The sequence below is a fragment of the Numida meleagris genome, chromosome 10 (genome assembly GCF_002078875.1).
Source record: "Numida meleagris isolate 19003 breed g44 Domestic line chromosome 10, NumMel1.0, whole genome shotgun sequence".
Taxonomy (NCBI): domain Eukaryota; kingdom Metazoa; phylum Chordata; class Aves; order Galliformes; family Numididae; genus Numida; species Numida meleagris.
Genome location: NC_034418.1, coordinates 15,970,331 through 15,986,994, shown reverse-complemented (window position 1 = coordinate 15,986,994; position 16,664 = coordinate 15,970,331). Strand labels below are relative to the sequence as shown.

Sequence of the window (16,664 nt, the reverse complement as noted above, 5' to 3'; positions counted from 1 at the left end):
TACTGTAATTCAGCTTCTCAGCCTGGGGCTAATATGGCTTTAAACAGTACACTTAGTAGGAATAACTGAAGTTAATCCCCTTTTGACTGGTACTAGTTTTTATGATTCAAACAAAATAAATACAGCTAACAAAAGATGGAAAAAATCACAAGCAACTGACCCACACTGAATTTTAAGTAAAATCTAAGAGAAGTTGCTGTTTGAATTTACAATCATGATTCATTAGATTATCAGAACCTTCCCCTCCCTCCCCCTCAGTTTCTGAAATTCTCCGGCAGAAATCTCCCCATATAAAATCCATGTGTGCCTTTATGAGCTACACCCAGTTACCTAACAGTACTGCTGACTACAATCACAATCATCACAAAGGACCAGCTGTGTTGTCCACATTCACTTGCTTCTCCAAGGAGTTAATGGAAAACCATACATATTATAACACATTATTTGCTAAGATGATGACAAAAGAAGGTTAGGAGCTGAAGGGAATAGGCGAGCTGATCATGGGATGCTTTCCTGATCTATCATTTAATGCCTCCATTTACGTTTTTTGTCCCCTGTTCTTATACCTACTACCAAGATTTACAGAGAAAAGAGCATTTCTTTTTCCCATCTTTCTATGATGCACTTCACAGAAGGTTCTGATAAATAGCCTTTAAGAACTGCAAAGGTTCACCAGAGGAAACATAAGGCAGTAATATCAGCTGATATTCTACAGAAGAGTGGCAAATCATTTTTTCCAAAGGCAGTGACACGCACATACCTTTATCCCTAAGCGGTAGCTAGACAGAGATATTCTCCTCCAGTTGCAACTCCTGTCTCTCTGTATCCAAGGCAGACAATGCTTTCACAGTAATTCAATTTCATGAGCTATATATATATATGAAATACCTAAATTATTTATAGAATCAAGATTATGTTGGTACCCAGAATTGTTCAGAACAGAATCATTAGGCCACTTGTCCCAAGAACTATTTTTATGATTAAAAATAGATGTTGAACATTTTTACATATGGATGGTTACAAGAAAGAATGCATGGCAACCAGTCCATTCACATAACATACACAAGTAGGAAGTGGGAGAAGACGCTGAACCCAGAAAGATGACAGAACACAGTATAACATCTTGAGAAGAAACAAAACTTTTTATGAAGCCTTTCACTTGACAAGTCAGTATTGGAATGGACTTTAACAGCAGATGATACTTGTTTTTACTGTTAAAATTTTACACAGCCCTATATTTTGGCTCAAAAAACCATTCGGCATTTGTAGCAACAATAAAAATTACTTTCCACTTCAACAAGATTGCAGTTTGCTATCTCGCATTCAAAGTCAAGTACTGAATTAACTATTATTAAAATTCTTGAAGAATTCAGATTTTGATTTCTGGATCTGCTACTCAGTTGTAATACCAGATCAGTTGAGGCCAAGTTTCTCATATAGAGATGGAATCATTATTTCATGAATCACCAGTGACCTCTGGAAGATACTAGAAAAAGCAGGCACATTCATTCCCTTTCATTGATTTTCTAATTTTGAGTAAATTGGTTTAATCTTGGGAATGGTTATCTATTAGGAACAAAAATACCTAAAGTGACTTTAGAAAAGCAAATGAAGCTTTTGGATGGAAAAAACGAAGTCAGAAGGGAAACTTGAGGCAAAGAGGTGGTGATTACATACTACTTAATTTTAGCATGATTCTGTGGCCAGCCACACAAATATGAAAGAAATGAAATCCCTCTGAACTTAGAAGAGAGATCTACAGGCTTAGAACTTAGTTTTACTGCAACTTGTGTCGGGAATATGCATCTATTTTACCCAAGAACTGTCTCATGCTGGAAAAAGTTGCAGAAAAATTACTCACCTAAAATATATGAGCATCACTTTAATCTAGTTAAAATAAACAGCATGCTGGATATAAAGAACGTTCAATAATCCTGTATCTAACCAACTTAAAAGACAAGTTTAGGAAATCAGCACAAACACTCAAAATGCAACAAGGTTGATGAGTAAAGATTTCAGGTCTTTGGATTTCCTTGGAGCAGACTGCAAGACTGCTGGCCACCTCCAGGACCGTAAAAGCACACAGGCCCTATGTAATTAAGAGAACCACTGGATTAACAGAGTAACGATTTATGTCATAATTGCATTGTCCAGATCTCAGACATTCTGATAACTACTAGTTCATTCTCTTCTGAACCTGAAATGATTAATAACTACACGTTCTTTGCCTTCAGTTCACATTCTTGTAATGTTAATGACCAGTAATCAACACAGATTTTGTCACTATGCTATTTTGTCTTAACACTATGTGTCTGTCCCTTTATTATTCCTTTCTTCTCACAGAGCACTGGTTGCTTCCAGTTTCCTAGCTGGGTGGATACTGGTTTGGCACTCAGAAGCCTAAAATCCTGCTAATTCGTGGCTGCTCTGCTTGGTGGGAAGTGCAGGCATCCCAACAGCTGGTGACTTGGAGAGCTGCCTCTCGTACTTTTGTGGTGTACTAAGTATAGAGTACTACATTAATTATTCCATTAAGTCCTCTCAAAAAAACCAAACTTCCAGAAAAGACTTTGTTACAATTTGATATTTTAATCTCATAGCAAGCCATACACACAATGAAGCCTTTTATTTCTTCTGTTGTCAAATAGCTAATTGGTTACTCAGGATTGATCTTCATTTATTTTGGGGATCTTTGTTCTTATTAGCCAACACTAACTGTCTTGCCCATCAGTGAAGCACCATTAGATTCATAAACAGTGACCACAGCATATAATGTATTTCACCAAAATAAGAAATAAAAAGAACACTATGAAAGACTCCTCACAGTTGACCATTGAAACCTCCATCTTCACAGTACTCAGAATATTTTGTCGTTCAAAAAAGGTTATAAGCACAAACATTAGGACATCAGCTGGTGATAGGAAACTTACCTCACGATCCAGCAGTACAGGTGACACCACTGTGACAATATCTCCCTTTTCGGGGTCAATATAGAACATATTTGGGGAAGGTTTGGTAGGTGTCTGTTTGAGGATGTTGTACCGCAGGAGAGCATTGTCTGTGCTAGCGTCATCAGCATCAAATGCTGTCATCCGCATCACAGTTGTTCCTAAGGGAAAGGTGGACAGACAACAGAACGCAGTTAGTAAGCACATTTAGCGTACTCCTTTCAGACACAAAAAACAGACAAATACACAACACCTACCTCATCAGGACTGTTAAGTAGTTTCGTATTATACTTTGTAATTGCATTTTTCCTACTTTTACTTACTGCTACGCTAACAAAAACTAATGTTTCTGGTTTGCAGCAAACAAATGACTAACAGAAACACCCCGTCATATTTGTGTACTTAGTTGCTGCCCACATAAATAACATCACAAGCATCTACCACGCTTTAAATTCTTTGGGTATAAAGTCTACAGGATCTCCTTGGTGAAAATGCTGAAGCAGTGCTGAAATAACAGGTCTCTACATGCGGTTTCTGCAGTTTTGCACTGTTTCAAAATTGGTTGGACATTTTAAGCCTTCTGCCAATATGACAAATTTTATCATGACTAAAGCTTACAGAATTCTAATTTGAACATCCTCCTGGGCTTACTGCATCACTCTGAACACTCTATTGCTTGGCTATCTTCAGAGTGCTGAAGTTGTTTGTATTACAAAAATGCTATAGTGTACAGTTCTGTTATAGAGAGCAACAGGGTGGATGCCACTGACTGCACAGAATCTTAAATGATTTAAAGAGAAAAAAATATTCTTCTATACCATGGTTAATATACGGACAGCTGAGGAGCTGCCAATATTCTTGTTAACTATCAGAGCACATACTCCCACATCACAAGATCAAGTCTTATCCTCTCTTTCGGACAGGCACACCAGAGGTGACAGAGTTTTATCACAGCATTTGCTTTGTGTTGTGGGAAGCAATGAAAGGAAGTAATTAGACAGTGGGGCTCAACCCTGCAATACCCCTAGACCATTATGATTTTTTAATCAATCTATAGGTATGAACATTACAAGCTTTTTGTTTGTTTTTAAATCTAACTAGAAGCAACATATAATCACACCAGAACTAAAGCGTTTCCAGTAATATTGGCCTGAACAAAGAATAAAATCCTAATGAACAGAAAAGTCATGATGAAGTCAGCAAACTAGTTTCAACAGCGAATCCAAGTTACGCAACAAATTAATGCAAAAGATATTAATAAACCTTATACAAATAGGAAAGGAAAGGGAGTATTCGCTCTTTTGCCTAAAAATCTCAACCAAAACAATTTAATCAAATTCCATCAGCTATCCAATTTCCATTTAAGTACCTTAGCATTGAAAACGTATCATTTAACACACGAACCACAATGTCAAAGTTAATTATAACTCTTTGTTAGAGTTCAATTCTCCTGTAGTAGCTCTCTTTCTCTCACTGACTTTCAGTAGACAATCGTATCTTTAAAACATCACGATGAAACAAATTTCAAATACAACATTTTCATTTCATACTGAATATGTAAGACTACACAATCCGTCCACAGCATCCACTGTCTTTTGCGCCAGAATAACTACACTGGATTAAAACTTTCTAGTACAGACAAGGCCTAAGTCATTACACTGCCTACAGAACAGAAATAAGTATTTATTCTTCATCTATGATGATAAGCAGCGAGTTTCTCTTCCTTGTGAAGGTCTTCCAGCACAGCTTACTTAAAATCAAATGAAGTGAAATACTGTGGTCAAGATATAAACAAAACCAAATAATTAATAGACTGAAACAACAATTTCCTCGGTGTTAAGCACAACTGTCATGTTTAGATAATGTTTCTTTTTAGCTTTTCTGCTGTATGCTTCTTTGAGTATAAAGCATTGGCTCTTGTAGTGACCTTGAGTATAAGCTCTCAAAGGTTTTGCTTCATTGCTACAACAGGCAGAGCTACCCCCTAGAGAAATAGAACATTTCTGACAGCACGTTGGTTTTATTCACCAGTGATTAAAGGTCAGACAGCTCAAAAAGAAGCTTGGCACCGGATGCCATGCCATGTTTTCCAATATTACAAGATGATCCCAGCCCTGATATTTTCAACTACTTTGTTTGAGACTTCTTCAGAAGAAAAAAAGAAAAAATAACGTCTTTCTACTTTGAAGGATGAGTATTCATCTCTTTTCACAAGAATGGGGAACTTCTGACATGCAGGTGTACTTTTTTCAAATGTATTTATTGCATTTGAAGATGATTATTTATTTTCATGTTAGATAGCATTTTTCACAAAGGTCTCCCGAGTCACAAGGCTTCACTGAAATAAATAAAGCAAATCTTCAAGGGATCTTAAAGAGTGCTCAAATACATGTGAAATTCAATGATATTGAATGTATGGCTTCTCCTCGAAAAGCACAATTTAATGGGATGCTATGCTCTTCAAATACATTAGACTGTATTTTGAATAAATGTAAATTCCTACCATTATTAATCTACTGGATGAGTTATTCAGCAGGGATTTAGAATACAATTGAAATTACACACTCAGATGGAAATCTTATTTACACAGTTGTTTTAGACAGTTTTACTGAAATATTTCTAACGATAAGACTGCACATACAGATTTTAAAATCAATCTGATGTAAATCCACAAATCTCTAGTTACTCCAGCATAAAACTGGCTTGATACAGTGGCTGACTCCAATTCTGATTTTGCCAGCTGAAGTTCTTTAACCTTTCTATTCACTGGACATTATCTTATTCCATGTAATCATTCCTTTGCTGCAGAGAGAAAAAAATAAAAAATTCAGCCACTCTAAAAAACTGGCTTTTACATCTTTTTGCATAGACATGTTAGTCCCAGTAGGAAAGAAGCAGATAATTAGTTCCATTTGTTTCTATCTTGCCTCTAAGGTTTGAGATATTAGTACCTAGCTAACCATCAAGGCAGCAGATGTGCTTAAGCAAAAGTTATTCTATTCTCACAAGTCCACATAACAGATGTAAAAACCCATATAAAACTTCTTGTTAGATGTCATTATACATTATTACAGCCTGTATAAGGTTGTATCTGTTTTTGGTTCATGAACATCAGCACAAAGAATTATGACTCTTTAAATATCACCTATATGCGTTCGCCACTCCAATAACCAAAGTCAAATGGCGCTGCTAAATATAACAAGGAAACCTTGCACTGAGTTGAAAATTGGTACTCTGCTTCTACAGCCATGCTGAGAATGGCCTGTACTCAGAAACATCTCTTTTACAGTCTTGGTCTCATACGCATGTTTGCAAACAAACCAGAATTCAGTGTTGTCCATTCATTTCAAAGCATGGTGGTACCTATTTTATTCCATCAGAAGAAACAAAAGCCCTCACACATGCAGAAATTAGAATGAGTTGGCACCTCAAAAAAAAAAAAATCACAGCAGCTTTAAACCAGGAGTTAAAACATATTCCAGGGATCTTTTGTAGAAGTCAGACAACTGTATTTCCAGGTAGGAATTTGACTGTTAGGGTGTTTGCAGAGAGTGCACGTGACCATACATTTAGGATGGGCCCCCACAAAGGCTACATTTAGAGATCTGATTCCTTAAAATGCAGCCGTACTAACTTTTATTTTAAAAGGCTCTACAACACGTATCCGGTCCAAAAGTGTTTAAATCAAGACGCATGCTTCCTCAGTATTACTTCTTCATCATAAAGTTTTATTCTTCATAAAAGATTCATTTCCCCAGACCCATAAACTGACTACTTCTAATTCAGTGTCATTTTATAAATACTTCCATTCCTGGCATCAATCAAACGCAGCTGGCTTTCAAACTACAAAACAACAGCTTGCTACATTATCATGTTAAACAATATATATTAACTTATCAAGCTGAGGAACAAATGTCTGCAAAATCAGCAACTTTCGAGTTCTGCTGCTGATGCACAGATATTCACTGAGGCAGTCTCTCCCAGAGAAGGTACAGTTATTCCACAGTGTGTGTCAGTATTCACACTTTATTTGTCACACCCTCTGGGCAGTTTAACTATAACCATAATCTCTCAAATCCTCTGCTTGCACCTCCTTGTTCCTCATCGATCCAGCACATATTCCACTAGACAAGTCATTGTTTCAAATGCTGCAGCTATCCATCTGTTGATTGCACATTTGGCCTGTAAGTCAGCTTGGAAGTATTGGCAAAAACCTCCCCTTAGGCATTAAGAGGTAAAGCAAAACGCTTGCACAATTTTGTGGTGATTGGAGCAGATGGTTTCTTGGGAGAAGCTGTTGTTTTACTTCGTAACCTTTCTTTTTTTTTCCCTGCCCCCCATTCCCTCACCCCTTTTTTTTTTTTTGACTGTCAAGATGCCAAGAGAACACTGGGAGAAGTTCTGTAAATTGATAAAATTACTACCAAAAGCTCCATCTTTTCTTTTTTTTCTTAAATATTTTGTTTTTATATTCAGCTGCCAGGCTGGCTGAGGACTTGGCGCCCAATTCCTTCTGCGGTTTTTACGCAGTGGGCAACTATTCTACATCCTATTCCCACTCAGCTGGTGAAGCAGTAGGTTTTGTCATTCACCAATACCAATTATATACCAATACACGTTGTTCTCAGGTCTATGGTTTTAGTGGGGTCTTACAGAGCAATACAGCCATTTCTAGTTCTGTATTTCAACATGACTTACTGAACATTTACTGAGATGTTACTTTCAAAGGTCTTATCTGGCAAAACACAGGGATTGGTAGCTTTTTCACACAGTTCAGATGAATCTCTTCTGGTTATTTCTCTACATCTAAGTGCAATACACTGTGATTAAAACTAATGAATTTACGAAAAGAACTGGAGTATGTGAGCGAGTGTCTTAGATGATGACTCAGTACTAACCTTAAAATATTATCCAATTGAAGGACTGAAAGATTTTATCAGAGTTACAGAGCTAGAAGTCTTTGGACTGGTGAGTTGCACTGTTTTTGCGTCTCACCGTATGTTCAGTTCACTAAATGTCTTATGCATGTACTACAGAAAGAAAAATATCTGTTCATAATATAATTAGTTTGCTGAACTCTATTTACAAGTTCTTAAAAAGTTCAGATGTGCCTCCATATATCAAAAATAATCAGCTGCACAACAGTATACTTTTAAGAAAAAAAGCTATTTTAACCCAAGAAGGAGAGCAGAAAATGAGAAGAAGGAAGGAAACGAGAAGGTTCTTAGCATCCCTAAAGCACTTTACATCTATTGCTGCAGAAATAAATCCAACAACTTTCAGAATGTGAAGCAAAGGAGAAAAGCCTCCTGACTCCTACACCTATCATAACTAATTAGATTTGACTGTCATTTTGTACTTTAAAGACAACAAGCCCCAGGGAAGCAAAACAAATATAAGAAGAAAGGCCTATTATGTCTCCAATCTAGCACATTTGAATTGCAGCTACAGTTATTAACTTACACATGTTATTAAAAACTGGAAGGCTTTTCTCAATAGAGAAGACATTTAGTAAGAATTAATGACTTTGGTCTTTTAGCATATCTTAAATTTGCATGGGGCAATAATTTCCTGCACCACAGGACTTTTTCACATCTACACAGATGTCTGGCAAACGCAGGATAAATTTCTAATCTAAGCTAGAGTTTAGATGGCATCGCTGATCAGCACACCATGTATGCCAACATGTTGCAGTCAACAGAAGTGGAGAGATGGACTAGTTAAATCTCAGATGTGGAACAAATAACAAATTGCTGTTCATACAGAAAAGAAACTTCAGTGATGTTAAATAGAGATGAAGAACTGTGAAGAATGGCTGCTTTCTATAGAGAGCTAACGTGGCCAGAAAGAATGCAAATTAAAGAAGAAATAATGGGAGATTCTTTGTTGAACATCATGACAAGATAGTAAAGATGTATGGGCCAGATGATCATTAGCAATACTAACACAACTTTTCTCAAGAATAATACAGCTGTTTTGATAGAAGAACTTACTCACTGCTGTTTGGGGCTTTTTGAGAATGAGTTATATCTAATATTGTCTCTAGATATACCACAGGGTAGAGAGACATGTGACTGAAAACAATATTAAGAGCTTTCAGGTATCTGCAACTACAGGCTAGACATTGATATATATGAAATGACAGTAAGTGAATTTGCATTAGTTGAAGTTACGCAACACGGACAAAACCATTTTCTAAGCCAGATATATTTTCCCAAATAGGATTCTATCTAACCTCTGTAATAGCAGCAAAAACACAGCACTCCCATGTTTGGTTCCCTTTTGACCAGTAAAGTCTATTAAGAAAAGGCACGAATTACTTCCTGGATCATGACCATAAGCTATAAAAAGTCCCACCGTTCTAATATTCTAACTGCCAATTCATAACATAATCTTACGTGTCAGATAACATAACTCATAAAGCAATATAACACATTCTCTTGAAGTGAAAGGTTTAATGTAAAAGATGATACGCATTGAACATCACACAGCAGGTGAATATGACAGAACAATGATTTATGAGCAACAGAATAGCTATCCAGCACACAAAGAAGAGGATTCAGCCCTAGACACACTCAGAAAGCACGGGAGCCACATTTCTCCCTGGAGCTTAGCTAGCACAAGATGTCAGTCAGAAAATCACAGGAAATAAAGACCACATGAGACATTAAAATACCACTGAATTCAGCTCCCTAAAAACAATGCAGGACCATTCTTGAAAAGATACTGAATACTGGCGTCTTTAGCCTGAAAACCTCAAATGAAGACATTTCCACAATCCCTACGTGACTTATCATCATGATGAATACATTTGGCAAACAGCAGCCGGAAAGCTAGCTCAAATCCTAAAATAGCCAAAAAATAGCCAGCTACCCTGTAGCCTGTCACCACATGAGTGGAGACAGAGGATGCTTAGTTCTTTCCCCCAACTCTTATAAAACTTTCATAGGTAAAACGTCCAAAACCTGACAGCTCCTGCCTAGAGTGACCTTTGAATTTACTCAGGCCTTTGATCTGAACTGTTTGACAGCTGAAATACTTTGTTAGAGGTGCTCATGACTCCAATTCACCATGCTGTTTTCCAACATCCATGAGAAATTGGAATTGCTCACAATCATCCCAATTTGATTTCAGCTGTTTAAATGCAGACACAAACTTTATAGTCTGGAATAGCTACGCAGAAAGCTTCCTAAAATATACGTATATTCTACTAGGCTTTAACTTATCTCTGCTTTATAATCCAAATGTTTTCTTTTTGCTTTTCTCTGACTTTCCTTTAATAGTTTCCCATCCTTCTGCTCTTCCCTGTTTATCTGGGTGGCACAGTTCTGGGCAGAGCAGCTCAAATTGCTAATAGACAACAATTTTAAAACTAATAAAAATACATAAAGCCTGATGTAAATTTCATACCCAGAAATACCCATGAGAAATTATCTTTTAAATGCAGTAGAGTGCTTCCAATAAACTTCAAGACAAAACAAAACAGGCAATATTAAATTAATCATCGAACTTTCTTCCAGAAGAGAAGTTAATATCCAGTTTCTCCTAATCTATAAGCAGGGAGGAATTCTTAATCAAGACAAATGAAGGAAAGGAAATAGAAATTTCAGAGGATTAGTTTAATAAAAAAGAACTGACACTTATCTGTGTTCTGAGCTTCTGGGACAGAAGTAGCCATCATTTAATTCAAAGCCATTTTCACCTTTCTCCATTCAGCCCTGTTTAGTCAGCATTTTGAATTTTTACAGGAAGGTCAACAAGTATAGACTCTTCTCTTAGCCCCTATTAAACAAAACTTAACTCCAGAGAACCTTGTTCACATTTAGCTATCCATTATGCTATGAAAGCCTTTGTATTTGGAGAACTAGCAGCACTCGCTAGCTCTTCAATCCCAGTAAACATCCTGACCATACTGTAGCCTATCAACCTTCCTCCAAAGCAGGGTCCTTTGGAAAGGAAACTTGGCTGCACTCATGGAGAGAAGAAAGCAGCAATGTGTGCTAACAGGTCCATCAATACAGGCTGTGGACCATGGACAAAGAGGCATAGAATCATAAAATCCTTAGAGTTGGAAGGGACCTTTAAAGGTCATCTAGTCCAACTCCCTCACAATGAATAGGGCCGTGCACAGCTAGATCAGGTTGCCCAGGGCCTGATCCAGCCTTGCCTTGAAAGTCTCCAGGGATAGGAAACAATAATACAGCTGAGAAGATATCAGGGGAACTCTTCATACAGGGTTGGGTTTTTTTTTTTTTATTTAACAGAGAAATCCCATGCTGATTGCTGCTCTAGCACAGAAATCTTTGTCAGTTATGTTTTCTTTTTAAGCTAGGACTCCCTGTCAGGTAGGAGTAAAAAAACCCAAAAAAGATAAAATTCATGGAATTGAAAGAGATCAGTGTCAAATGTAGGTTTTAAGTCAGTAATAAATTAAAATCTAATAATACTCAGAAAAGGCAATGAGTTTTTTCTATCAACGTTTTGTTTCAAAGTGAAAGAAAACAATGCACTACATCGACAGTGTCTACTTTTTAAAATGCTGTAAAAACAGTTTGTGCGGCACATGGAATAAGAAACCCAAGCTACTTGGTTTCTGGGTGTACCTGCTTTGCATTAAGCCTTGTTCAAGAACAACAACAAAATGAAGAGATTTTTCTAAGAATTGAATATTTTCAGATTTCAATAGTCCTTTGATCAGGGCAACAATTTATAGATGGAAGATCTCATTCTTCCAATTTCCTACACTTGTAAAGGAATTTACTGGCTCCTTCAAACTATCTTATGAGAAAGATAGCAATTACACTTCCCTGTCTCAGTGGGCTTTAATCAAAAACATCTGATTACTTTTTAGAATGAAATTTAGACTATTTTTCTTTGGCTAGGTAAGGTATTCTGGCTTCCCTCCTGATTAAAAGGTGAAAATATCACATTTTAATAAAATCTCTCCGTAGATCTTCAGTAGAAGGTCAGTTTTCCTTGATTGGAAGTGCTTTTTGAGTGGGTCAGAATTTGTTGATCTAAATCAGCCCAGCATCACTGAAGATTCATACTAAGTGAGGCAATGGAATACAAGAATGTTTCAAAAATCTAAGCATATTTGTTACAAGAATATGATTTGGTGTAAGGTATATGTTTTCAGCAGAGGTCTTGAAACTCTTTCTTGAATTAAACAATTAAGTCCCTAAGCGCACCAAAATTGGGCTTAGTGCAATTCATTTCACTTATTTACAGATGACATTCTAGGGCTAGGTACTTAGTCTATGCTTTCTAATAGTCAGTGGAGAGGGATTTGTAATCTGGGATGAAACTCATTCCATTCTAAGCAGAACATTTAAGAAAGGTGAGATGACGCATTTTTAGAATTACTAATTGTACAGAAAATCTAACCTCAGTAAAGGTTTGGTACCTTTACTCCCATGTCCATAAAATACGTGATACCAACCCTATTAATACCATCAATACAGGTATAGAGAGTTGAATGATTCTTCTGTACTTGTCTCCTAGTATCACATATCCCAAAGGACCTTTTCTCTCCCAGTCCATGACTACATATGTAAAAAAGGAAAACACACTTGTATGAAGTACATCAGAAACCATGCCCCAGCTCTGTGCTGGACAGCTTTGCAGTCTGCACTGATACTTGGCCCTCAAAATGCAGAGGTCTGTAAGAATTAACAGCAGGCCATGAGATCACTGTTCGTACTCCCTTAAAATTGACGCATCGTGCTGAGGAAAGGACCTCACGCAACAAATCAAGTTACTTTAACTTTGCATGTAATTGATTTAGTATTGGAAGGGCTACATTATGTCCCTGCAGAGAAAATATGGGTATGGGAAAGGCTCTGTACGTCATAAAACATCTAAATATTGACTGTGGGACTCCTTAATGTAAAATTAATAATTAAGCACTGAACAACTCACTGTATATCACTGCCAGCAATATGACAGAGACCATAGAGTTGGTGGAGCTCTGGGCAAATACAGTACCATTAAGACTTGTTTGAGTACAGTTGTATGTATGCACATATGTATCCTCTTAGGCTCAAAGGAAACAAATTTGGAGCACAAACGGGTGAAGTTGTAACTGTCTGTGGGTATCCACGCTGACAGTTTTTTTCCTGTATAGACCCACTTGAATCCTCAACTATCAGAAGGCACACCTACATACAGCTCGCTGATCTTAAGGCACTCAGGAATGGGCACAGTGTTATATGACCAAATGGTCCAGTCACCCCTGTATCCTTTGTTGGACAAAACAGATCATTTTCTGTCCCAAGACAAGCATTTGATTTCTGTTGGAATGATTTATACAGAAAAATGCAGCAAATACTTGTAGAAGCCATCACAGGGGAGCATCTTCTCCACTCACCTTCTTTCCCTTATTAGAATTGAATGAAGAAGGAATTGGGACATGGGAGCAAACCTGTCATCCTGTCCCAGGATCCCTGTTGACTTTACACCCTACAGTTTCCATTGCTAGAACAGTTGATAGCAGTATACAATCAAGTTTAATCTGTAAATACCATTTGTACAAATACATAAGCAAACCTTTTTTCAGCATTTTCTTTAATACTTTCGAATGGAGTCCTGCTGCAAGGTCTATGGAATGCTGACAATTTCAGAAGATACCAACCCTCACGAACATTACCAGTAGTGCACGTTAGATGTAAACTTTTCTGTTCAGGGAATTCCATGTTAGCTTTTTATTTGAAGGTACTACATCAGAGAGTGAATAGTTTACAATTTTATTCACTTGCTTGCCACTTATGAAGTAATCCACTGATACTAATCCCAGCAGCTTTGTTATGCATAGTGTACTTCCTATAACAAGCAGATCTGACAGTTATCTTCTCTGCACTGAGTATGTTGGCACAGTGTAACACAGTTACACTGCATATCTTGCTAAAGAAAGTAAGAGGCATCATATTTTAATAAAAGGTACCCACTTACACTGTTGGATATGGAATACTAATAGACTTTCAAAAAGTATTAAAAAAATCACATCTACTCATGTAACCACTGACTTTTAAAACAAAATCTGGTGACAATAGGGTTATACTGTAAAAAGCACAGAAATACAAGTGTTATTACTCCACTGTTAGCTGTGAACATAATGCTCTCGAACATGTCAAGCTCTAAAGACATCAGACATTTGTTTCCTCCATATATTATCTGAATTCTTCAGATCTTCCAGGTTAATAGAACACCATATATACTAAAATATACATCTATATTTGCCCCCCAAAATAATGATTTTAATAATATATCTTAAGAATTCTTAAAGCAACATTTATTTCCCTATAATAAATACCAGGCATTTCTGCCTTTCAGGCCTCAGTCTGAGACTGGAAGAAATTAGCAGTAAGTCTCACTGGAAATTTCTAGGAGCACTCAGATCTCAAATTCAAAATATACAAGACTGAAGAAATCTCTTCTAATGTTCCATACAGCTTTTGTATTAAACAGATAAACAACTTGTGCATTACATACTGCATTTGTAGCATGCTGTTCTCTCAGTTTCATGTACCATGAAGTACTATAGTTCAAATCAAGTACCAATACTTCATTTGCTGAAATAAAACACAGCAAGAACTAAAACTGAAGTTTATAATCATAGAATCATAGAATGGCCTGGGTTGAAAAGGACCTCAAAGATCATCTAGTTTCAACCCCCCTGCTGAGTGCAGCGTCGCCAACCACCAGACCAGGCTGCCCAGAGCCACGTCCAGCCTGGCCTTGAATGCCTCCAGGGAGGGGGCATCCACAGCCTCCTTGGGCAACCCGTTCCAGTGCGTCACCACCCTCTGTGTGAAAAAATTCCTCCTAATGTATAACCTAAACCTCTCCTGTCTCAGTTTAAAACCATTCCCCCTTGTCCTATCGCTATCCACCCTCGTGAACAATCGTTCCCCCTCCTGTTTATATGCTCCCTTCAAGTATTGGAAGGCTACAGTAAGGTCTCCCCAGAGCCTTCTCCTCTCTAAGCTAAACAAGCCCAGTTCCCTCAGCCTCTCTTCATAGCAGAGCTGCTCCAGCCCTCTGATCATCTTGGTGGCCGTCCTCTGAACTCGTTCCAAGAGCTCTACATCTTTCTTGTAAAACCACATTCAGTAAAAACAGTCTTCCAGAAGCAGGTCCTAAACAAACCACGACAGGCTGACTTCCTTCTGCTCAGTTCCAACTTTTTAAAGAATGGTTAAGGGTCCTTCAGACTGAGTTAATGAACAAAGCTACTTTTGTTCATGAAAAATGACAATTACAAAATGTTTAATTAGATGGTAATTGTGATAATAGAGCATTTACTTCTTCACTGACGTTCTGCATACAATGATAACAATAAGCAGTTCCAAGTAGAGTAACTATTCTGCCTATATCAAACTGGAATGCATTCATCCTGATACGTAAAACAGGCATCAATTTGAGAGAGTCAGAATTCTCCTTCCCCTCAACCCCCTCCCCACTTCTGGCTGGGAATCTGCTGGTTGTGTTGGAGCTGGAAATAAGATTGCTTTTTTTGCTAGAAGCTACTTTCACACCTGGGTCCTGTACTAACTGAAATGAAATGAGCTGCCATTGCCTGCTCTTACTCCATCCATAAATCAGGTCATTCATAAAATTAAGAACTAGTAGAGAGTGCAGAAAAGCATCACTGGAAGTTTTTTTTCTTGTTTAGCACTCTTAGTAGTGATCCACAGTATCATGCTGTTGCATCTCACTTGCAAAACAACTTGATTACTTTCAGAAGGGCTTTATCACATTTGCTTGCAGAAGACAGAGTTGCTAAATGATGTGTTTGTATATCAGTTATGAAAGCTACAGTGTGAGCGCATATACTACCTGAGATCCACATACAGACACTTTTCAAACAATAACATTCCTGTGTGCAGGCAGAAAGTTATATCATGGATGATTTAACAAAATTGAATGTACTGTTATGGTTTGTTTCAAAGATCTTTTTAAACTAATGCTTTGTTCACTAACACAGAAAGATCAGGGCATGAGATAAACAGACCTCTGAGCAGTTCTATATGGGATATCACAAAGGCACTCCTTCATCAGGAGTCAAATGGAAAGTAGTAAAGGATATTTTTCATCCTCTGGTAGTGTGCATGTTCCTAAAGCAGTGAGATCTAAGCAGCTATTTTCAAATTAGATTATTACATCATAATTTAAGCACGCTACAGATGTTTAAGCCATAATTAAAATCAGCTTAGTGACCCTCAATTAAACATTTATGAAACATTTATTCCTATCTTGTTATCCATTTAGAAGGTGTTTATATAAGAACAGTTATAAATGATGTCCTTCAATTTTACAGGCAAACTTTACAAAGTACTTTCATTTCATCTTCTCTCCTTAATACTGCACGTGGTGACACTGCGATACGGGATACGTGGTAATTTCTTGTCAGTTTTGACTTATCGATATCAGCAGTGATGCTGTGAATAATAGTGCAGGAACATTACAGGCTCATAAAAGCAAATGAATGCTTTAAGAACTGACAGTACATACACTCTTAAAACTGGAATTTAGATGTACCGCTCTGAAGCAAATAGATAAGTTGTATTATATGTACAATTATAACTGGCTGTGTGTTTCACTGACATGATTTCATTTTGAAAAATACTATTTAAATATGTAATGTAGATAATTTAATGTGTTACAGAGAGACGTATACTTAGTATAAAACACATACTAGATTTATAGATCTGGGAA

At 37.2% G+C, this 16,664-nt stretch overlaps 1 protein-coding gene across 9 annotated transcripts in view; it reads right to left on the bottom strand.

Annotated features, from left to right (window-relative positions):
- Positions 1-16,664, bottom strand: part of CDH13 (cadherin 13) — a 449,261-nt gene that overhangs the window by 136,299 nt on the left and 296,298 nt on the right. For 8 of the 9 annotated variants that reach the window (XM_021408564.1, XM_021408562.1, XM_021408556.1 and 5 more), the window contains one exon: positions 2,931-3,109. In XM_021408564.1, the coding sequence (XP_021264239.1) occupies positions 2,931-3,109 (179 nt within the window). Of the gene's footprint in view, positions 1-945; positions 2,090-2,930; positions 3,110-16,664 lie in introns of those variants that run through there. The other variant, XM_021408565.1, reaches the window with a different exon arrangement.